The 14896-nt window shown below is 50.7% G+C and overlaps 1 protein-coding gene across 3 annotated transcripts in view; it reads right to left on the bottom strand.

The window, feature by feature from the left end:
• Window positions 1-13822, bottom strand: part of Znf710 (zinc finger protein 710) — a 66988-nt gene extending 53166 nt beyond the window's left edge. The window contains exon 1 of one of the 3 annotated variants that reach the window (XM_051206619.1): window positions 13586-13822. In XM_051206619.1, the coding sequence (XP_051062576.1) occupies window positions 13586-13791 (206 nt within the window). In that variant the 5' untranslated portion in view covers window positions 13792-13822. Of the gene's footprint in view, window positions 1-10610; window positions 10891-12099; window positions 12820-13585 lie in introns of those variants that run through there. The other 2 variants (XM_051206620.1, XM_051206622.1) reach the window with 2 other exon arrangements.
• Between the last annotated feature and the right edge of the window lie 1074 nt (window positions 13823-14896).

Below are 14896 nucleotides of genomic sequence, written 5' to 3'. Positions count from 1 at the left end.
AGTGAGCCAGGCATTGGGGCTCCAGAAATAAGGAACATGGCTCCAAGCTTTCAAAAAGCTCTGAGTCCAAGTATGGGGGTCTGAGCCTTCCTCCCTAGCTCCCCTCAACCAACAGCAATGGTGGCTTAGAAACAGGAAAGGCACACCTATAATCCCAGCACTATCACAGAGGCAGAAGTACCATTCATTCTAAACTGGAGGCTACCCTGGACTACAGCTAGCCCCTGGCCAGGTAAAGATGCAAAATGAGACTCTGTCGAAAAAACAGCAAGCAAACTGCTAGTCATGGTGATACAGGACTTTAATCCTAGCACTTTGGAAGCAAAGGCATGAGGATCTCTATGAGTTCCAGGCCAACCAGGGCTACACTGTGAGCCAGGCACTGGGCTCCAGAAGTAAGGAACATGGCGGCAATCTTTCAAAACACTGAGTCCAAGTGTAGGAGTGTGAGCAGGTCGCTCATTCGCTCATGTTTTAAGGTCCTAATGAATCCTGTGCAACATGAAATCCATTCCTTTGTACTTTTACAATTAATTGCAAAAGCAGAGTACTCACTGTGCTCTCCCCACCCCTAGAGCAACTAGGAAGGACAGTAATTGGGCCAGCAACTTCTACATCAGCAATGAAAGGTGGCATGTACCTTTGGTCCCAGGCAGAGTCAGGAGGACTTCTGAGTAGTGTGTGGCCAGCCTGGTCTACAAAGTGAGCTGCAGGACAGCCAAAGTAGAACTTATCTAAACAAACAAATGTGGAATGCTGCCTACAAGTCCCAAGGACAAATAACTGTCGAGACAATATTTTACACCCAGTAAAACTATTCTTTTGTCGTTCTCCTGAGACAGGGTTTCTGTGTGTAACAGCCCCAGCTGTCCTGTAACTTGCTTGAAGACCAGGCTGGCCACAAACTCACAGAAATCTGCCTGCCTTTGCCCCCTAAGTGCTGGGATTTCTTTTCTTTTTCTTTCTTTCTTTCTTTTTTTGGAGACAGGGTTTCTCTGTAGCTTTGGAGCCTGTCCTGGAACTATCTCTGTAGACCAGGCTGGCCTTGAACTCAGAGATCTGCCTGCCTCTGCCTCCCAAGTGCTGGGACTAAAGGTGTGCGCCACCAACGCCCAGCTGGGATTTCTTAAATATAAGAATTAAATAACATTTCAGCCAAATATGAACTAAAACTTTCTGACTGAAAAACCATCACTACAAATTTTATAATCCGAGAAAGAGCTGAGATGAAAGAGGAAGATGAATAAACCAAATGCTGAAGATGAGGGAAGGAAAGTCAAGGCAGTGATAAGCACATACACATTTAGAACAGCACCGGACTGGTGAGATGGCTTGCTCCATGCCTAACCCTGAACCAGAGTTCCATCATCAGATCTCACTGTGTAGAACAGAACCACTCTCCTAAGTTGTCCTTGGAGCTCTAATAGGATTGTGTGAGTGCTCGCCGTGTGCACACACCTGCACATACACATACATACACACATTCTCATAAAAAAACTTTGTTTTAACAGCACCTGTCTTAGTTAGGGTTCCTATTGCTGTGAAGAGACACCATGACCACAGCAACTCGTATAAAGGATAACATTTAACTGAAGTGGTAGCTTACATTTCAGAGTTCAATTCTTTATCATCACGGTGGGGAGCATGTCGGCATGCAGGCAGTCATGGTGCTGGCTACATGTAGATCAGAAGGCAACAGGAAATGGTCTGTGACAGTGGGCGGTACCTTGAGCATAGGACATCTCAAAACCCACCCCCACAGTGACACACTTCCTCCAATAAAGCCACACCTCCTAATGGTGCTATGCCTTGAGTTTACGGGAGACAATTACATTCAAATTACCACAGCACTTGATTAATTTGTGGAAGTAAAGAAAAGAATATGGGAATGGTGGTGCTAATCTCGGTACTGAAGAGGAAGAGGGAGGCAGATCTGTGAATAAGGCCAGCCTGGTCTATACAGCAAACTCTAGCCAACCTGAGCTACATAGTGAGACCCTCTCTCCAAAACAAAGAAGCTAGGTAGTGATGACACAAATCTTTAATCCCCAGAACTGGGGAGGGAGAGGTAGGTGGATATATATACATCAGTGAGTTCAGGGCAGCCAGGACAGGACTGTTACACAGAGAAACCCTATATGGAAAAACAAACAAACAAATCAAACAAACCCCCCCAAAAAAATGAAATGAAGGAAGAAGGTAGGAGGAAAGAAAGACAAAAAAAGAAAAGGAAAAAAAGCCACACACCTTTAATCCCAGCACTTGGTTGGCAGAGGCGGGTGTGGATCTCTGTGAGTTCGAGGCCAGCCTGGTCTACAGAGTGAGTTCCATGACAGGTTCCAAAGCTCCACAGAAAAATCCTGTTTCTAAAAACCAAAGGGGATGGGGGTGGGGGAGCTAAACTACTGTGACAAATGGAGACAGTGGTGGCTGTATTGTTGGGGGTGGGGTGGTGTGGGAAGGCCCTGGTGGTGCATAGCTTTAATCCCAGCACTGTGAGTTTGACACCAGCCTGGGTTACACAATGAGTTCCAGGACAGCTAAGGCTATGTAGCCAGCAAACAAACAAACAAAAAAAAACAGACACCAAGTATCTTTAAGTCTCCTGCAGTCTGTACCCATAAAACAGAAACAGGTACAGCCCTGCTTTGAGGAGGCGCAGACCGGAAGACCTCTACAAGTCTGAGAATGGCTCCATCTACATAGTTCTAGAACAGCCAAGACTAGACAATGAGGCTCTGTCTCAAAACAAAACAAGGGGCTGTGGTGCTAGTGTGCACTCTACTAACTGAGCACACCACCACATCTGGGTGTGGGGACACATCTACAATCCCAGCTAACGACATATAAAACCATTCCAAATGTAAAGGCCTGAAATCACTTGTTCAAACAGCATAGATGTCAGAATGGGTCACAAGCCAAAGGCAGACCAGCTGGGGACTGTGAATGGGGCACGTGGCCAAGGTGGAGGCCTCACCACTCAGACAGAACTGAAAATGTGGAAGAAAGCTGTATGTAGAGGGCTGTGGCCATGGCACCAAAGTGCATTAAGGACAGGAGAAACGGCAGAGATAGCAGGATCAGAGAGGACCAGCGAGAAACCAGACCCGTGTAGGCTAGGCTGTCCCTGACAGGAACCACGCAGAGAGTCACATGGAGAGGGGAAGCGGATTCTAGTGTGAAGGAAGCCACGCAAAAGAGGAGACAGAAGACCGGTCTGTCCACAAGTGCAGACAGAGACATGGCGCCTGGGATGAGGGAACCACACTCCCACAGAGGCAACAGAAGGGCAGGGCATGATGGAAGGCAGGGGGAATAGCCTAGGGAAGCAGGACAAGGCTTCCAGCTTGGCCAAGGCTGAACAGGCTTGCTTCAAGAAGGGCTGTGTAGAGGGAGACAAGGAAAGGCATTTCTACAAGGGGTCTTGAGGTCCTAAAGCTAATAGAGTCACAATGATGGAACAAAGCATTTGTCAACAAGACAGTTTGGAAGCTCAGGGGCCCAGTACCAGATCAAAGTGAGACTAACCAACCACACCACTGGCTTCCAAAGGACACCCAACAGTTCTCAAGAGGACAGCTTGGACGTGGTCCCTAGGAAGACACGCTGGTGTGACACATAATACCAGCAGTCAAGTTTGCCTGTTGTGTTTTACCAGGCATGCAGAACTGCCTTCACAAGCAGGAAACTGTGCCATCACTGGAAATGGGAGGGTGTCCAGGGTGGCACCCATCCACACAACCTCCCCCACCCCCAGAAAATCCACACACAAGCAAGTTAGCTTCTCATTTGAAGCTGGGCATGTTTGCCTTCTGTAGCCATCTTTCCAACCTCACTTTGCCTCTGTATTCCTAACTAGAAGTACGGAGGGAAGGCAGTTGGGCCACAGTGATGTCTTATGCTTAGTTTTGACTGCCCAGAAAGTCCTCACACTTCCCACAGCTAACTGCACACTCCCAGAAATAAACACACAATAGAATACATATATCCAGAAACTAATACAATGGCAGGTGTGATAGACAGAGCCAAAGCCCTCTTACAGGCCAGCCTACTTCTGATAGCAATTTGGCCTTGTTTGCAAACACACACATGCTATAAAGGAAAAACCATACGAATGAAAATTCTGATAGCTCGGGAAAGAGTGAAAGAGAAGGCGGAATGCCTCTGTGCTGGCTGGGACAAGGCACCGACCGGCAGTGGGGGAGGGGAGGATCTGGGAGCGCCACACATTAATTAGGAGGTAATAAAAGCAGTTATTTCACCTTATGATGCTGTTGACATGCATCTGGCCCAGCTTTGGTTCTAACACCCTTTAATCTGTTCCGTTTAGGGATCTACCCCAATTTCCTCTTACAACCCTCTCCCCTAATTCAAGGGTGCAATCCTTCAAAGGCTCTCCTTTCCCAATGTTTAGTCTTCAAGGCTACAGTCTTCTTGTTTGCTAATTCTTTGCTTTGCAAATCAGAGGAAGTTGGACCCCAGTGGTGATTCTGCTTTGCAGAGGCAGTATGGGAACCTGGCCCCATCCCACTGCTTCCTTAGGAAAATCCTTCCTGTCACATACATGAACAATCAGAAGATACTTACTAAGTGGGGGAGTGTCTCTATAACCTCCATCTCTACTACTAAAAAGATCTCACCCCATACCACCTGTGTCCAGTGATGCTCAATAAATACATGTGTGTTGCTGTGTCTGATACTTGCTACATATGACTTCAGGAAAGTTATTCTATTTAAGGGAGCTAATTTAAATATTTAAACAGAGCTCCCTACAGAAGGGCATGCCTGCAATCCCAGCACCCAGGAAGTATAGGAAGGGGGGTTTAGAGTTCGAGGCCAGCTTTAGCTATATAGCAAGCTGGAGGGCAGTCTGGATTACAGGAGACTGTCTCAATCTCCACCACCCACAAAAGAAAAATGAATAAATAAATAAGCTAATGGACATTATGTAAACTACTTAGAACTGTGCCTTTGACATAGTTAAGCACTATTGAGTCAAAGAGCTGGGTGATACCACTCAAAGTCTGCCCAAGCATAGAGCAAGGCACGTTCAAGCCAGCAATTTGGTAAGACCTTGTCTCAAATTAAAACAAAAGGGTCAGCAAGACGGCTGAAAGGGTAGACTTGCCACCAAGTCTAGCAACCCAATTCAGTCCCCAGGACCTACATGGTGGTAGGGCTGTCCTGTGACAGCCACATGCACATACACCCCCTCCCTCACATAATTTTTAAAATCGAAAGTGAAAGGAAAAAAGGAAAGGGGCTAGAGATGTAGCCAGTGGTAATGCTCTTGCCTTGAATGCAAGAGACCCTCGTTTCTATCACTAATACTGAGCTTAGTCTAGACCAGTGGGTCTCAACTCTCTTAAAGCTGTGACCCTTTAATACAGTTCCCCATGTTGGGGTGACCCCAGCCATAAAACTATTACATTGCTACTTCATAACTGGAACTTTGCTACTGTTATAAGTCGTAAAGTAAAAGCTGGTATGCAGGATATCTGATATGTGCCCCCGGTGTGGTCATTCAACACCGCCAAAGGGATGTGACCCTCAGGCTAAGAATCACTGTGCTAGAGCCAAGGGCTCCTCTGAGGCTAAGGAGAAGTATGGTCTTCTTCCAGAATGCCACAAACATTACAACCTGCAAGGTAAAAACTCCACCCCAACTGCAAGAGTAAAGGACCGTGTCTAGTCCTCCCAGCTGTGACTTCAGGAGGCCACCCACAGAACTACAGAGTGGGTTCCCTGCCCCCTTTTAACTTCCACTTGAGGCAGAAACCTTACATCTCCCTTCCCTAAAGCCCTCTGACCTTGCCACTCTCTTACTTAGGCTAAATCTCCGTGTGCAGTGTGTGCCAAGAAACTCCAGAACTTCTTACGACTTCCTCTGATACTTCTCAAAAGCTCTAATAGTGCCTGCCTGAGTACTTACTAAAGTGACAGGAGGGTCCCCAGGAAGGCGATGCAGGGGCAGACGCCCTGGCCCTCAACAAGCTTGGAAACAGCACAAAGCTCCAAAAGCTAAAGGCCAGAGACACCAGAAGGGACCCATGAAATTGCCCAATTCCCTGCTACTTGCCAGAGAAGCTGTTCCAGGTCACACCACTCCTTGCCTGCAAAATTAACAACCTACCAGTTCAGGATTTGTGATCACCTGTGCCACCCCCAGAGTACTCTCATTAAAGTGCAGGCTCAGCAAATCTGCTGAGGGGCCCAGGAGTCTGCATTGCTACCAGGCTCCCAGGTAATGCTGATGGTGCTGGTACAACCAACCACATAGAGAACAGCAAGATGCATATCAATGTAAACAGACCAAGCCAGGCCTGGTGGCTTGTAATCCTAGCACTGGGGAGGCAGAGGCAGGAGAGTGACTGGGAATTTAGGGCAAGCATGCTATGGTGGCACGTGCCTGTAATCCCAGCAATTGGGAGCTGCTAGAGGAGGATCAATCCGGTGTTCAAGGTCAGTCTCTCAGCTACACTGCAAATTGAGGCCAGCTTTAGTTACTAAAAACAAACAAGCAAACAAAAGCCCATCAGGAGGGGAAAGGGGCTGTCAGCAGGAAGCTTTTCAGGTTAAGACACCTGCTGTCAAGCTCTGTGACCTGCGTTCAATCCCCCCAGGGTCCACAAGACGGAAGGACAAAATTGGCTCTTACAAGTTGTCCTCTGACTCCACACAAGGCACCATGGAATCCTTGTGCCCACACACATACATAATAAATAAAGAAGTGTTTGAGTTAGACCTGTACCAGCTGTCTAACCCTTTCCATTATTATCCAGAGCACCCTTTTCTTCTTTACTGTCTCTACTTCCAAGGAAAGAAAGAAAAAAAAAAACAACGTATACCACCGTGGTTAGAGCTCTCCTTCTAAGTCAGAGGTTGTTTCAAATGCCCTTTCTTCAGGAACTGTCCCTTCACTCCTCCCTCCCTAATTATTGGCTCCTATGCCTCTGAACTTTTTCCTTTGAAGCATTTATAACAACTGTAATTAAAGAGTATCTGTGTAATTATTCGTTTAATGTCTGTCTCCCAGACAGACTGCAAGCTCCAGGAGGACGGGACAGTATAGTCCCTAGAACACCACAGACTGCCCATAAACAAGCAGCTGCCGTGGTCTGTGCTTCACTGGGCTAGCACAGGACTGTGTGGGACATCTGCTGGAGACCCCAGGCCAACAGTGAACTTTGTGTGTGTGGAGGGCAGGGTAAGCAGGTGTGTGTGCTCCTGTGTGCAGGTGCACATACGCATGTTTGCATGCAGGTGGCCAGAGTGTTGTTCTTCAGGAGTCATCCACATTGTGTTGGAGACAAGGTGGCCAGCCAGTGAGCCCCAGAAATTCTCCTGTCTCCATCCAATTCTACAGTTACAAGTGTGTAGTATGGATTTCATGTGGGTGCTGATCATCTAACCCTGACCCTGGTGTTTGCATGGCAAGCACTTTACTGCCTGAGCCACTCATTTCCCCTGCCCTCAACAGTATGTTCCTGAGCTTTAAAATTCCCACCAGTGAAAATACATTCCAATCGGGTAGGGATATAGCTCAGTGGTACCGCACATGTGCAAAACCCTGGATTCAATTCAGGCATCACCTGTGTGTGTGTACTCATCCTAAATTCTTGTCAAGTACAAAAGTAGTCCTGATCTGGTACTGCTACCAGGGAACAATTAGACCCTGGAAATTAAGCATACCCTTTCGGTCCTGACTGGGAGAACCACCACCAGGCAGTGTGAGGACCCTCGAGCTGCTGCACACTGATGATCCTTTCACAAGACCCCAAAAGCTGAAGACCCAGCTCCTTTGCATGAGTACAGAGGCCTGACCACATCATTACTGTAGGGAAGCAAAGTTAGAAGCCAGTCTGACTGGCCCTGTGCCCCTGGACAAGTGACTTGACTCTTCTGTGCTGTTTCCCAGGCTACCAAATGAGAATAGCAATGTGTCTGCCAGCACCTGCAAGGACTGTGGGAGATGATATATATACTTTAGCATAATCCTAGCCTGGAACACCTGATTATATTATTCTCCCAGTGTCTGAATCCAATTCAAAACCTCTCTATTGTTTTGCAGACATCTCCACCCTGTGGCTCCACCCATTCAGGATCCACTCTTCCCAACCCCCTCCTGCCTTACCTGTCTGGAGCTTGTTTGAAACAATGAATCACAGCACAACTCTGCAGCTCCCATCAATCACCTCCCTGTCCCTGCCTCTGTGTGTCATTTCTGAACTCCTCCTGGGAGGGACATGCTTTTCCTAATGTCCAGTACATCATTCAACAAGTATTTACGAAAGGCCAATTATATATTAGTCTTAAAGGGGCTTAGCAATGGACAAAGCAAATAAGCAATAAATAAAATAATAAATAGGTTGGTAGGGGAAAATCCATATATAACCAAGCTCTCTGCCCCACTAAACAGACATTCTAGAAGATCTAAACCCTGAATGGAGATCAGCTAGCTGAGTTCCTTCCTTCTGTCCCCATTCTTCCCCTTTAGTCAACCCTAAATAAACCACACACAAGTACAAAGTATGAAGAAAGTATTCCAGATCAAAACCTGGTAATTTAGGAACATCCTGATGACTAAACTTCTACCCTGCTGAACTGCTAGGCTTTAAAGAGATTGGTGTTAAAATAGCAAGCTCTCCCGATAATTGCCCTGGCCTGCCCAGTCCGCCAGAGCAGCATGTATGGCATACCTAGAAAATAAGGTGATGTTCCCTCAGCCTGTACATGCACTACAAGCCCATCGTTTCATGTCCTCACGGCCATGTTCTTTGAACTGTGTGTGGCTGGAAAGCTGTAGCAGCAGTAAAAGAGGAGAGGCCTTGTGGAAAGTGCTGGAAGCAGTTCCCAGAGAGCCTCAGATTTGACTGCTCTGTCCCACTGTTGACTGTTGTTAGGTCAATGGGGTGCTCTGCCTGCCGTGGCTGTTCTTAAACAATATCTAAGACCTCCTAGTTTTGGAGTCAAAGGAATGGCTCAACAATCCTTAACAGAGACCACAAAGATGCAGAGTCCTTCCTTTTGCAAACTGAGTAACTTTGCTTGGGGCCAAGCCCTGGTAAGGCATGAGGGATCTCTGGGTTATCAAGCCAAAGGAGGAAACTCCAGCAGTCATCACCTCTGGTGGGGGGCGGGGGGGGGGGGGGGTACACCTTTCTTCCTTGTCCTCTGAGGCAACAGATTCTTCCTTTTAGTTTTCTATTCCAGTGGTTCTCAACCTTCCTAATACTGTGGCCCTTTAACACAGTCCCTCAAGTTATGGTGACCCTCAGTCATAAAATTATTTTGTTGCTACTTTGTAACTGTCACTTTGCTACTGTTAAGGCTGTACTGGGTAAGCCAGGCGTTGGTGGGCTACACGGGGAGCCAGAGGCAGGAGGATCTCTGTGAGTTCGAGGCCAGCCTGGTCTACAGAGAGTCGAAGGACAGCCTCCAAAGCAATACAGAGAAACCCTGTCTTGAAAAACCAAAAACTAAACAAACAAAAAACTTGGGTGGTGGTGGGGCACACCTTTAATCCCAGCACTGGGGACAGAGGAAGTCAGATCTCAATGAATTCAAGGCCAGCCTGGTCTACAGCGCGAGTCCAAGGACAGCCAGGACTCTTACACAGAGAAACCTTGTGGTGATATAAATTATCTGATATGCAAATCCCACAGGGGGTTGGTTACCTCAGGTAACTATTCCCTTCTGTAAAGAAGCTAAGCCAGAGCCAGTAGTCAGGCCATGCCTGCCATCTCAGCATTGAGGCAGGAGGCTCACCAGTTCAAGGTTGGTTTGGGATACATAGTGAGACAGTGTCAAAAGAGTAGGGAATAGTTGTTAGCTACTTCCCAAGAGTAGGCTTGCTTAGAAATATCTCTAGGCAAGATATACAAAATCTCTGGTGGCCCCATTACTATTTCCTCCAGCCCAAAAGATACTGTAGACATTGTCTCCTTGTCTCTAGACAGAGAGCATTAAATAAAATGCCTGCTTGAGATAGGGACCTGAGCACAAAACAAATACTTCATACACTGTGGGACCAAGGGTCACCTCAGAACAGCTTGAAGAAGACAACCAAGACACTCCAGAAATCAGTCTGTCCCCATGTCAACTCACTGCAACTCTTGGCACATGGTCATGCAGGAAACCAGACCAGACTAGAGGAAGAATAGGATCCAACTGTCCATTCCCTGTACCCCAAGCTCTACCCAGAGCCCTCAGGCAGCAAAGCCAGCTCTGCTAGGTAAGTGATCATTTCAAGGTTGTGCTCCAAGAACAGCAGGTGCCTGGCTCAGGGTTATGTGTGGGATGAGAGGGGAGCAGGCAGAACCACTAAGCAAAGCTCTCAAAGGTAAATTTGCTTTGAAACAAGTGAAAAGGTGGTGGTCATACTACCTCTCAAAATAAAAACCAGACAGGCCCATCAGCTTTGATAACAATACACTTTCTTAAACCTAAAGACGGTGAAGGGCCATTCTCCCCTTCCCGCACCAGCTCCTGAATCTTTGAAGGGCCCCAGTAAGGTGATACAAGCCCCCCCCCCCCCCCCCCCGCGTTCCCTGTTCCCACACAGCAGCTTTTCTCTTTGGCAGAAATGAACTTTGACTGCTCTTACTTACACATGTACAAAGGCAAAGCTGAGAGGGCAGCGTCAAAGCTGGCTGGATGACCCCCAACAGCACAAAGTCCTCCGCACACCTGTGGGGGAGTTTTGTGAGCTTCTGAGGTACCCACGGGGACTAGTTATGTCTTCAGGTGGACAGTAGCCGACAGTTTCCATTGTGAAAGGAAAGAAAGACGCCCAGGGTGCCCTTCGAAGATAGGGCATTGGTCTCGCGGGTCAAGTGTCCCCTCACTGCCAGGCCGGCCAAGACCGCGAAGGAACTCCGCAGTGTCCGGGTGAAAACACACCCAGGGTACTGCCTGGCCTGGCCGGAACCATCTCGCAGGGCGGAGAGATACATTAATGACCGTTTTGGATTAGTTAAAGGCCATACAAGCACCTCCCTGTCCTCTTAAATCTTCCCAAACTACAGTTTAGACTGGAGGGAAGCAGTTGCAGGGACCATAAAAGTCATCTTAAAAGCCAAGTTGAAAAAAAAGAAAGAAAACCGGCAACCCGCTACGCACGACTTAGCAAGTCCGCAGCTCGGGGTGGGGGTAACACCGAGGCCGGTTCAGTGAGGTCTAAGAGTCAGGGAAGAAAGACCACAGGATTCGGGGGGCTCATTCTGACGCCGACGATCACGCCCCATAGCTCCATCCAATTAGGAAAATGACCGCGAGGAGAGGGAGAGGGGGCGGCGAGGAAGGGAGGACGAGCCACGGGAGGCTCTAGACCAGCCACGGGGATCTGCCCACCCTTTCCCTGCACCGGGCAAGCGCCTTCAACAGGTCCGAGCCGGGGCCGCCGAGGGGGGCCCAGGGCCCGCGGCACCCGGCTGGAGACGCCCGCTGACCTCGAGGGGCGCCCGGCACCGCGGCAGCGCGCTGCGCCCTCGCCACCCCGCTGGCCCGGCCGCGCGGCCACCCCACCCGCTCCCGGAGTAAAAAGTTTGTGGGCAGCCGCAGGGGCGGGGCGGCGAGGGGTGAAACTTTGAGTCCCGGGCCGGGTGTGGGGGGAGCGTCCCCGAGCGCCGCGACACCCACGTGCGGGCCGGAGACCGCCGCCGCCTCCCCGGCCTCCTGCGCCGCCGCGCTTTCCTTTCATTTTGCCTCTCTGAGCCTCTGCTTCTCTCTTTCTCTCTCTCTCCCTCTCTCTCTCTCCCCCCTCTCTCTGCCTCTGCTTCTCTCTCTCCCTTCGCGCGCTCTCCTCCCTCTCTCTCTCCTTCCCTTCCCCCTCTCCCTCCCCCCCCCCTCCAGACGCCATCTCTCCCTCTTTCCCCAGCTCTCCCTCGCTCGCTCCAGCTCTCCGGCATGAGGGAATGTGGAAGTGAAAGGAAAAGACGACATGTTTGCAGCGCGGCTGCGGGCCTGCGCGCCGCCGTCCCCGGGGAGAGGCGGGGGGCGGGTCGACCGCGGCCGCAGCGACCCACCCCCGCGCCCCCAGCCACCCCGCCGCGGGCCGCCGGGGGGCTGGCGGGGCCGTGGGCCGCGCGGGACACTCACCCTGGGTCCGGGCGCGGCTCCTGGCGCTGGGGGCCCTCGGCTGGCCGGGCCGGGCGGGCCGGGGGCTCCTGCTGCCCACCGCCCGGGTTGCTGCTGCGCGCCGCCTCCACGCGCGCCCGCCCTGCTCTGCCACCCTCCCTCCGGCTCCTCTCTTTCTCTCTCCCCCTCTCTCTCTCCCTCCTGCTCTCTCGCGCTCGCTCGCGCTCTCTCCCTCCCTGGAAGAAGGGAATGAGGCAGGGCTGACGTGAAGGGATGCTAAACAGCTCCTCCTAAGCCAGCTCGCAGAGGAAGAGAGAAAAGCAGCCCTTTTATCTCTCTTTTGTTTTCTCACTTCCTTCCACCCCCCCAGCACCCCCCTCTAGTCGGCCCAAGTTTTCTTTTTCTTTTTCTACCGCAAAGAGGATTTTTCTTTTTTTTCTTTCTCTTTCTTTCGGTGCAACTCTCCTACTCGAATTGCAAGCCTGGAGGCTTCTCTCTTTTTTTTCTTCCCCTTTCCTCTTTTCTTCCTCCTTCCTCCTTTCTTATTTCTCTAAAAGGGTTTTGTTTGCTGTGGGAGTTTCGTTTGAAAATCGAGTCACGCCTTTTTCCTTCTTTTCTTTCTCCCTCTTTTTTTTTTTTTCCCCTCCTCTCAGCAGAAAAGGGGAACAAAGATTAACAAGCGGGGGAGAAGGGAGCGTCAGAACCTCGAATGGAAATGGGGGGCTGTCCCTGTCAGGCACAAAGGGGGCCCGAGAGAACAGCCCCCCCCAGAAAGCCTAGGGTGTCCTATCCCAAAGAAGAGCTATTGGGATGAGGGTCCGGGGGAGCCCCTGGGTGCCCAGTCCTTCCGAAATGCGGATAGGGGCTCTGAGTCCGCCCCCTCCCCAGCCAGGGGTGGAAGCGAAGGGGGCTGCTCTTCACTTAATATATTTTTTAAGTGGGCAGATGGGCTTGGAGCAAACGTCGCCGCAGAGCCCTTAACAGTAAAGCGCCTTTAAACAGCTGTTTAGAGCCCTGGACGGCCAGACTCGAGGGAACAGCTCCGGCTGCGATCGCCGGGACCCGGGTGCCTAGGGGTCCAGAGGAGTTCAGCCCCTCACGGCCTCCCCAAGCCCAGGGCCTGGTTTCGGCCCCGGGGTGCACGGCTGGGGCGCCGAGGCGTGGCCGTTAGCTGAGGTCTGGGCCCTTCTGGCTCCCTGCGGGGCCCGGGGTTCAGCATAGCCTGGCCTCCTCCCAGCTCTGGGACAGGCCGGACACCCCGCCTCCAACCTCCCGGACAGCCGCCACTCAGCTGCGCCGCTCGACTCCGACGCAGGGCGGGTACCGAGCCCGCGGACAGAGCCGGGCAGTGTCGCCACCAAGGGTCAATTATTCATGGGGCGCCTGGGCGTGCTCCCAAGACCAGCTCTGTCCTCGGCTTCTCCGGAGGAGTGGAGACAACACGGGGGAAAAGTTCCCAGAGCAAAGTTGGCCACATTTCTTATTTTCCCAAGTAAGTATTGAGCACCTGCTGGATGCCTGGCCCTTGGACTGGGGCTGCAGCTGGGCGAGAAACGTGAGGTCTCGGCGGGCCCAGACAAAGCGAGGGAAGCTGTGGCTCCGGACCAGGTCACCGAGCAGAAGAGAAGCCTGGATCCTCTCCCCTCCCTGCGCTCTTCCTTCCCCTTCCCTCCTTCCTCCCGGCTGCATCTCCTTGGCTCCACCCCTTCTCATCAATTCCTCCCACACTTCCCTGCTCTCCCTGGCTTTTCACTGGAGGGTCCCTTCTCCCAGCTAGGAGCAGACGCTGAGCCCCATTGTCTCTCCCCCAATGACTGCAGCCTCCCAGGGATAGGACCAGCCACTCCTTCCCCTCCCCCCAGCCCAAAGGCCTGGGCCTTTACTGACAGGAGCCCCAAGGCCACTGCCCCTCGCCCCACCCTACACCAGCTCACGGAGCTGTGAGCAATGACTCCAGTCACTCAGAACATGATTTATTTCTGGCAAGGAGTGAGAAAACAGAAGCCAGAGAGTTTGGTTCAGCAAGAACGACCCCATGATATCAGGCTCAGCACATTGGACCTCTCTAGTGACCCCAGCAGCTTCCCAGTACACCCTTTTAGTTGGGAATGCAGGAAGTCACAGTTCTGTCATTACCTGACCCTCTTCAAAACACCCAAGCTATATTCTCCAAAAAAAAAAAAAAAAAAAAAAAAAAAAACGAGTCAAAGTGATCTCTTAAGAGTGAAATATCCACTCAACTCTGTTCACCACGTACCTGCTCTGTGGCAGCCCCCAGCCTGGTCCTAAGGACTTACCCACCAGCCAGTCCTGCTCCTTGTTCTCTGTCTGCAAACTGGTAAAGGAGCAAAAGAGAGGTATCATGGTGGATACTTACAGTTCCAACACTTGGGAAGCTGAGGCAGGAGGATAGTCAGGAGTTTAAGGCCAGCATAGGCTACATATTAAATACCAAGATAGCCCGGACCATTATAGCAAGACCTTATTTCAACAAAACTAAAAGGAAAGATGTGATTATAACCTCAGTCTGGAAGGTAGAGACAGGAAGATTAGAAGTTCAAGGCCGGCCCAAGCTACATAGCCAGTTCCAGGCTGGGCTACCCAAGACCCCTTCTTAAAAAAAAATAAAAAATAAAAAAGGGCGGGGTGGGGACCACCAACAATGAGAGTATGGGTGAAGGACACCTCAGAGGACAAGGGTGGTCAGTGAAGGCTTCCTGAAGGTCACTCTAGATAAGTAGGACTATGCCAGTCAAAAGCATGGGAGGGAGGCAGGTGTGGTGGTACAGGACTTTAGTCCCAGCATTTGGGTGGCAGA

The sequence above is a fragment of the Phodopus roborovskii genome, unplaced genomic scaffold (assembly GCF_943737965.1).
Source record: "Phodopus roborovskii unplaced genomic scaffold, PHOROB, whole genome shotgun sequence".
In the NCBI taxonomy this organism is placed as follows: domain Eukaryota; kingdom Metazoa; phylum Chordata; class Mammalia; order Rodentia; family Cricetidae; genus Phodopus; species Phodopus roborovskii.
The sequence above is the reverse complement of the archived record's forward strand: the minus strand, read 5'-3'. Positions and strand labels throughout refer to the sequence as shown.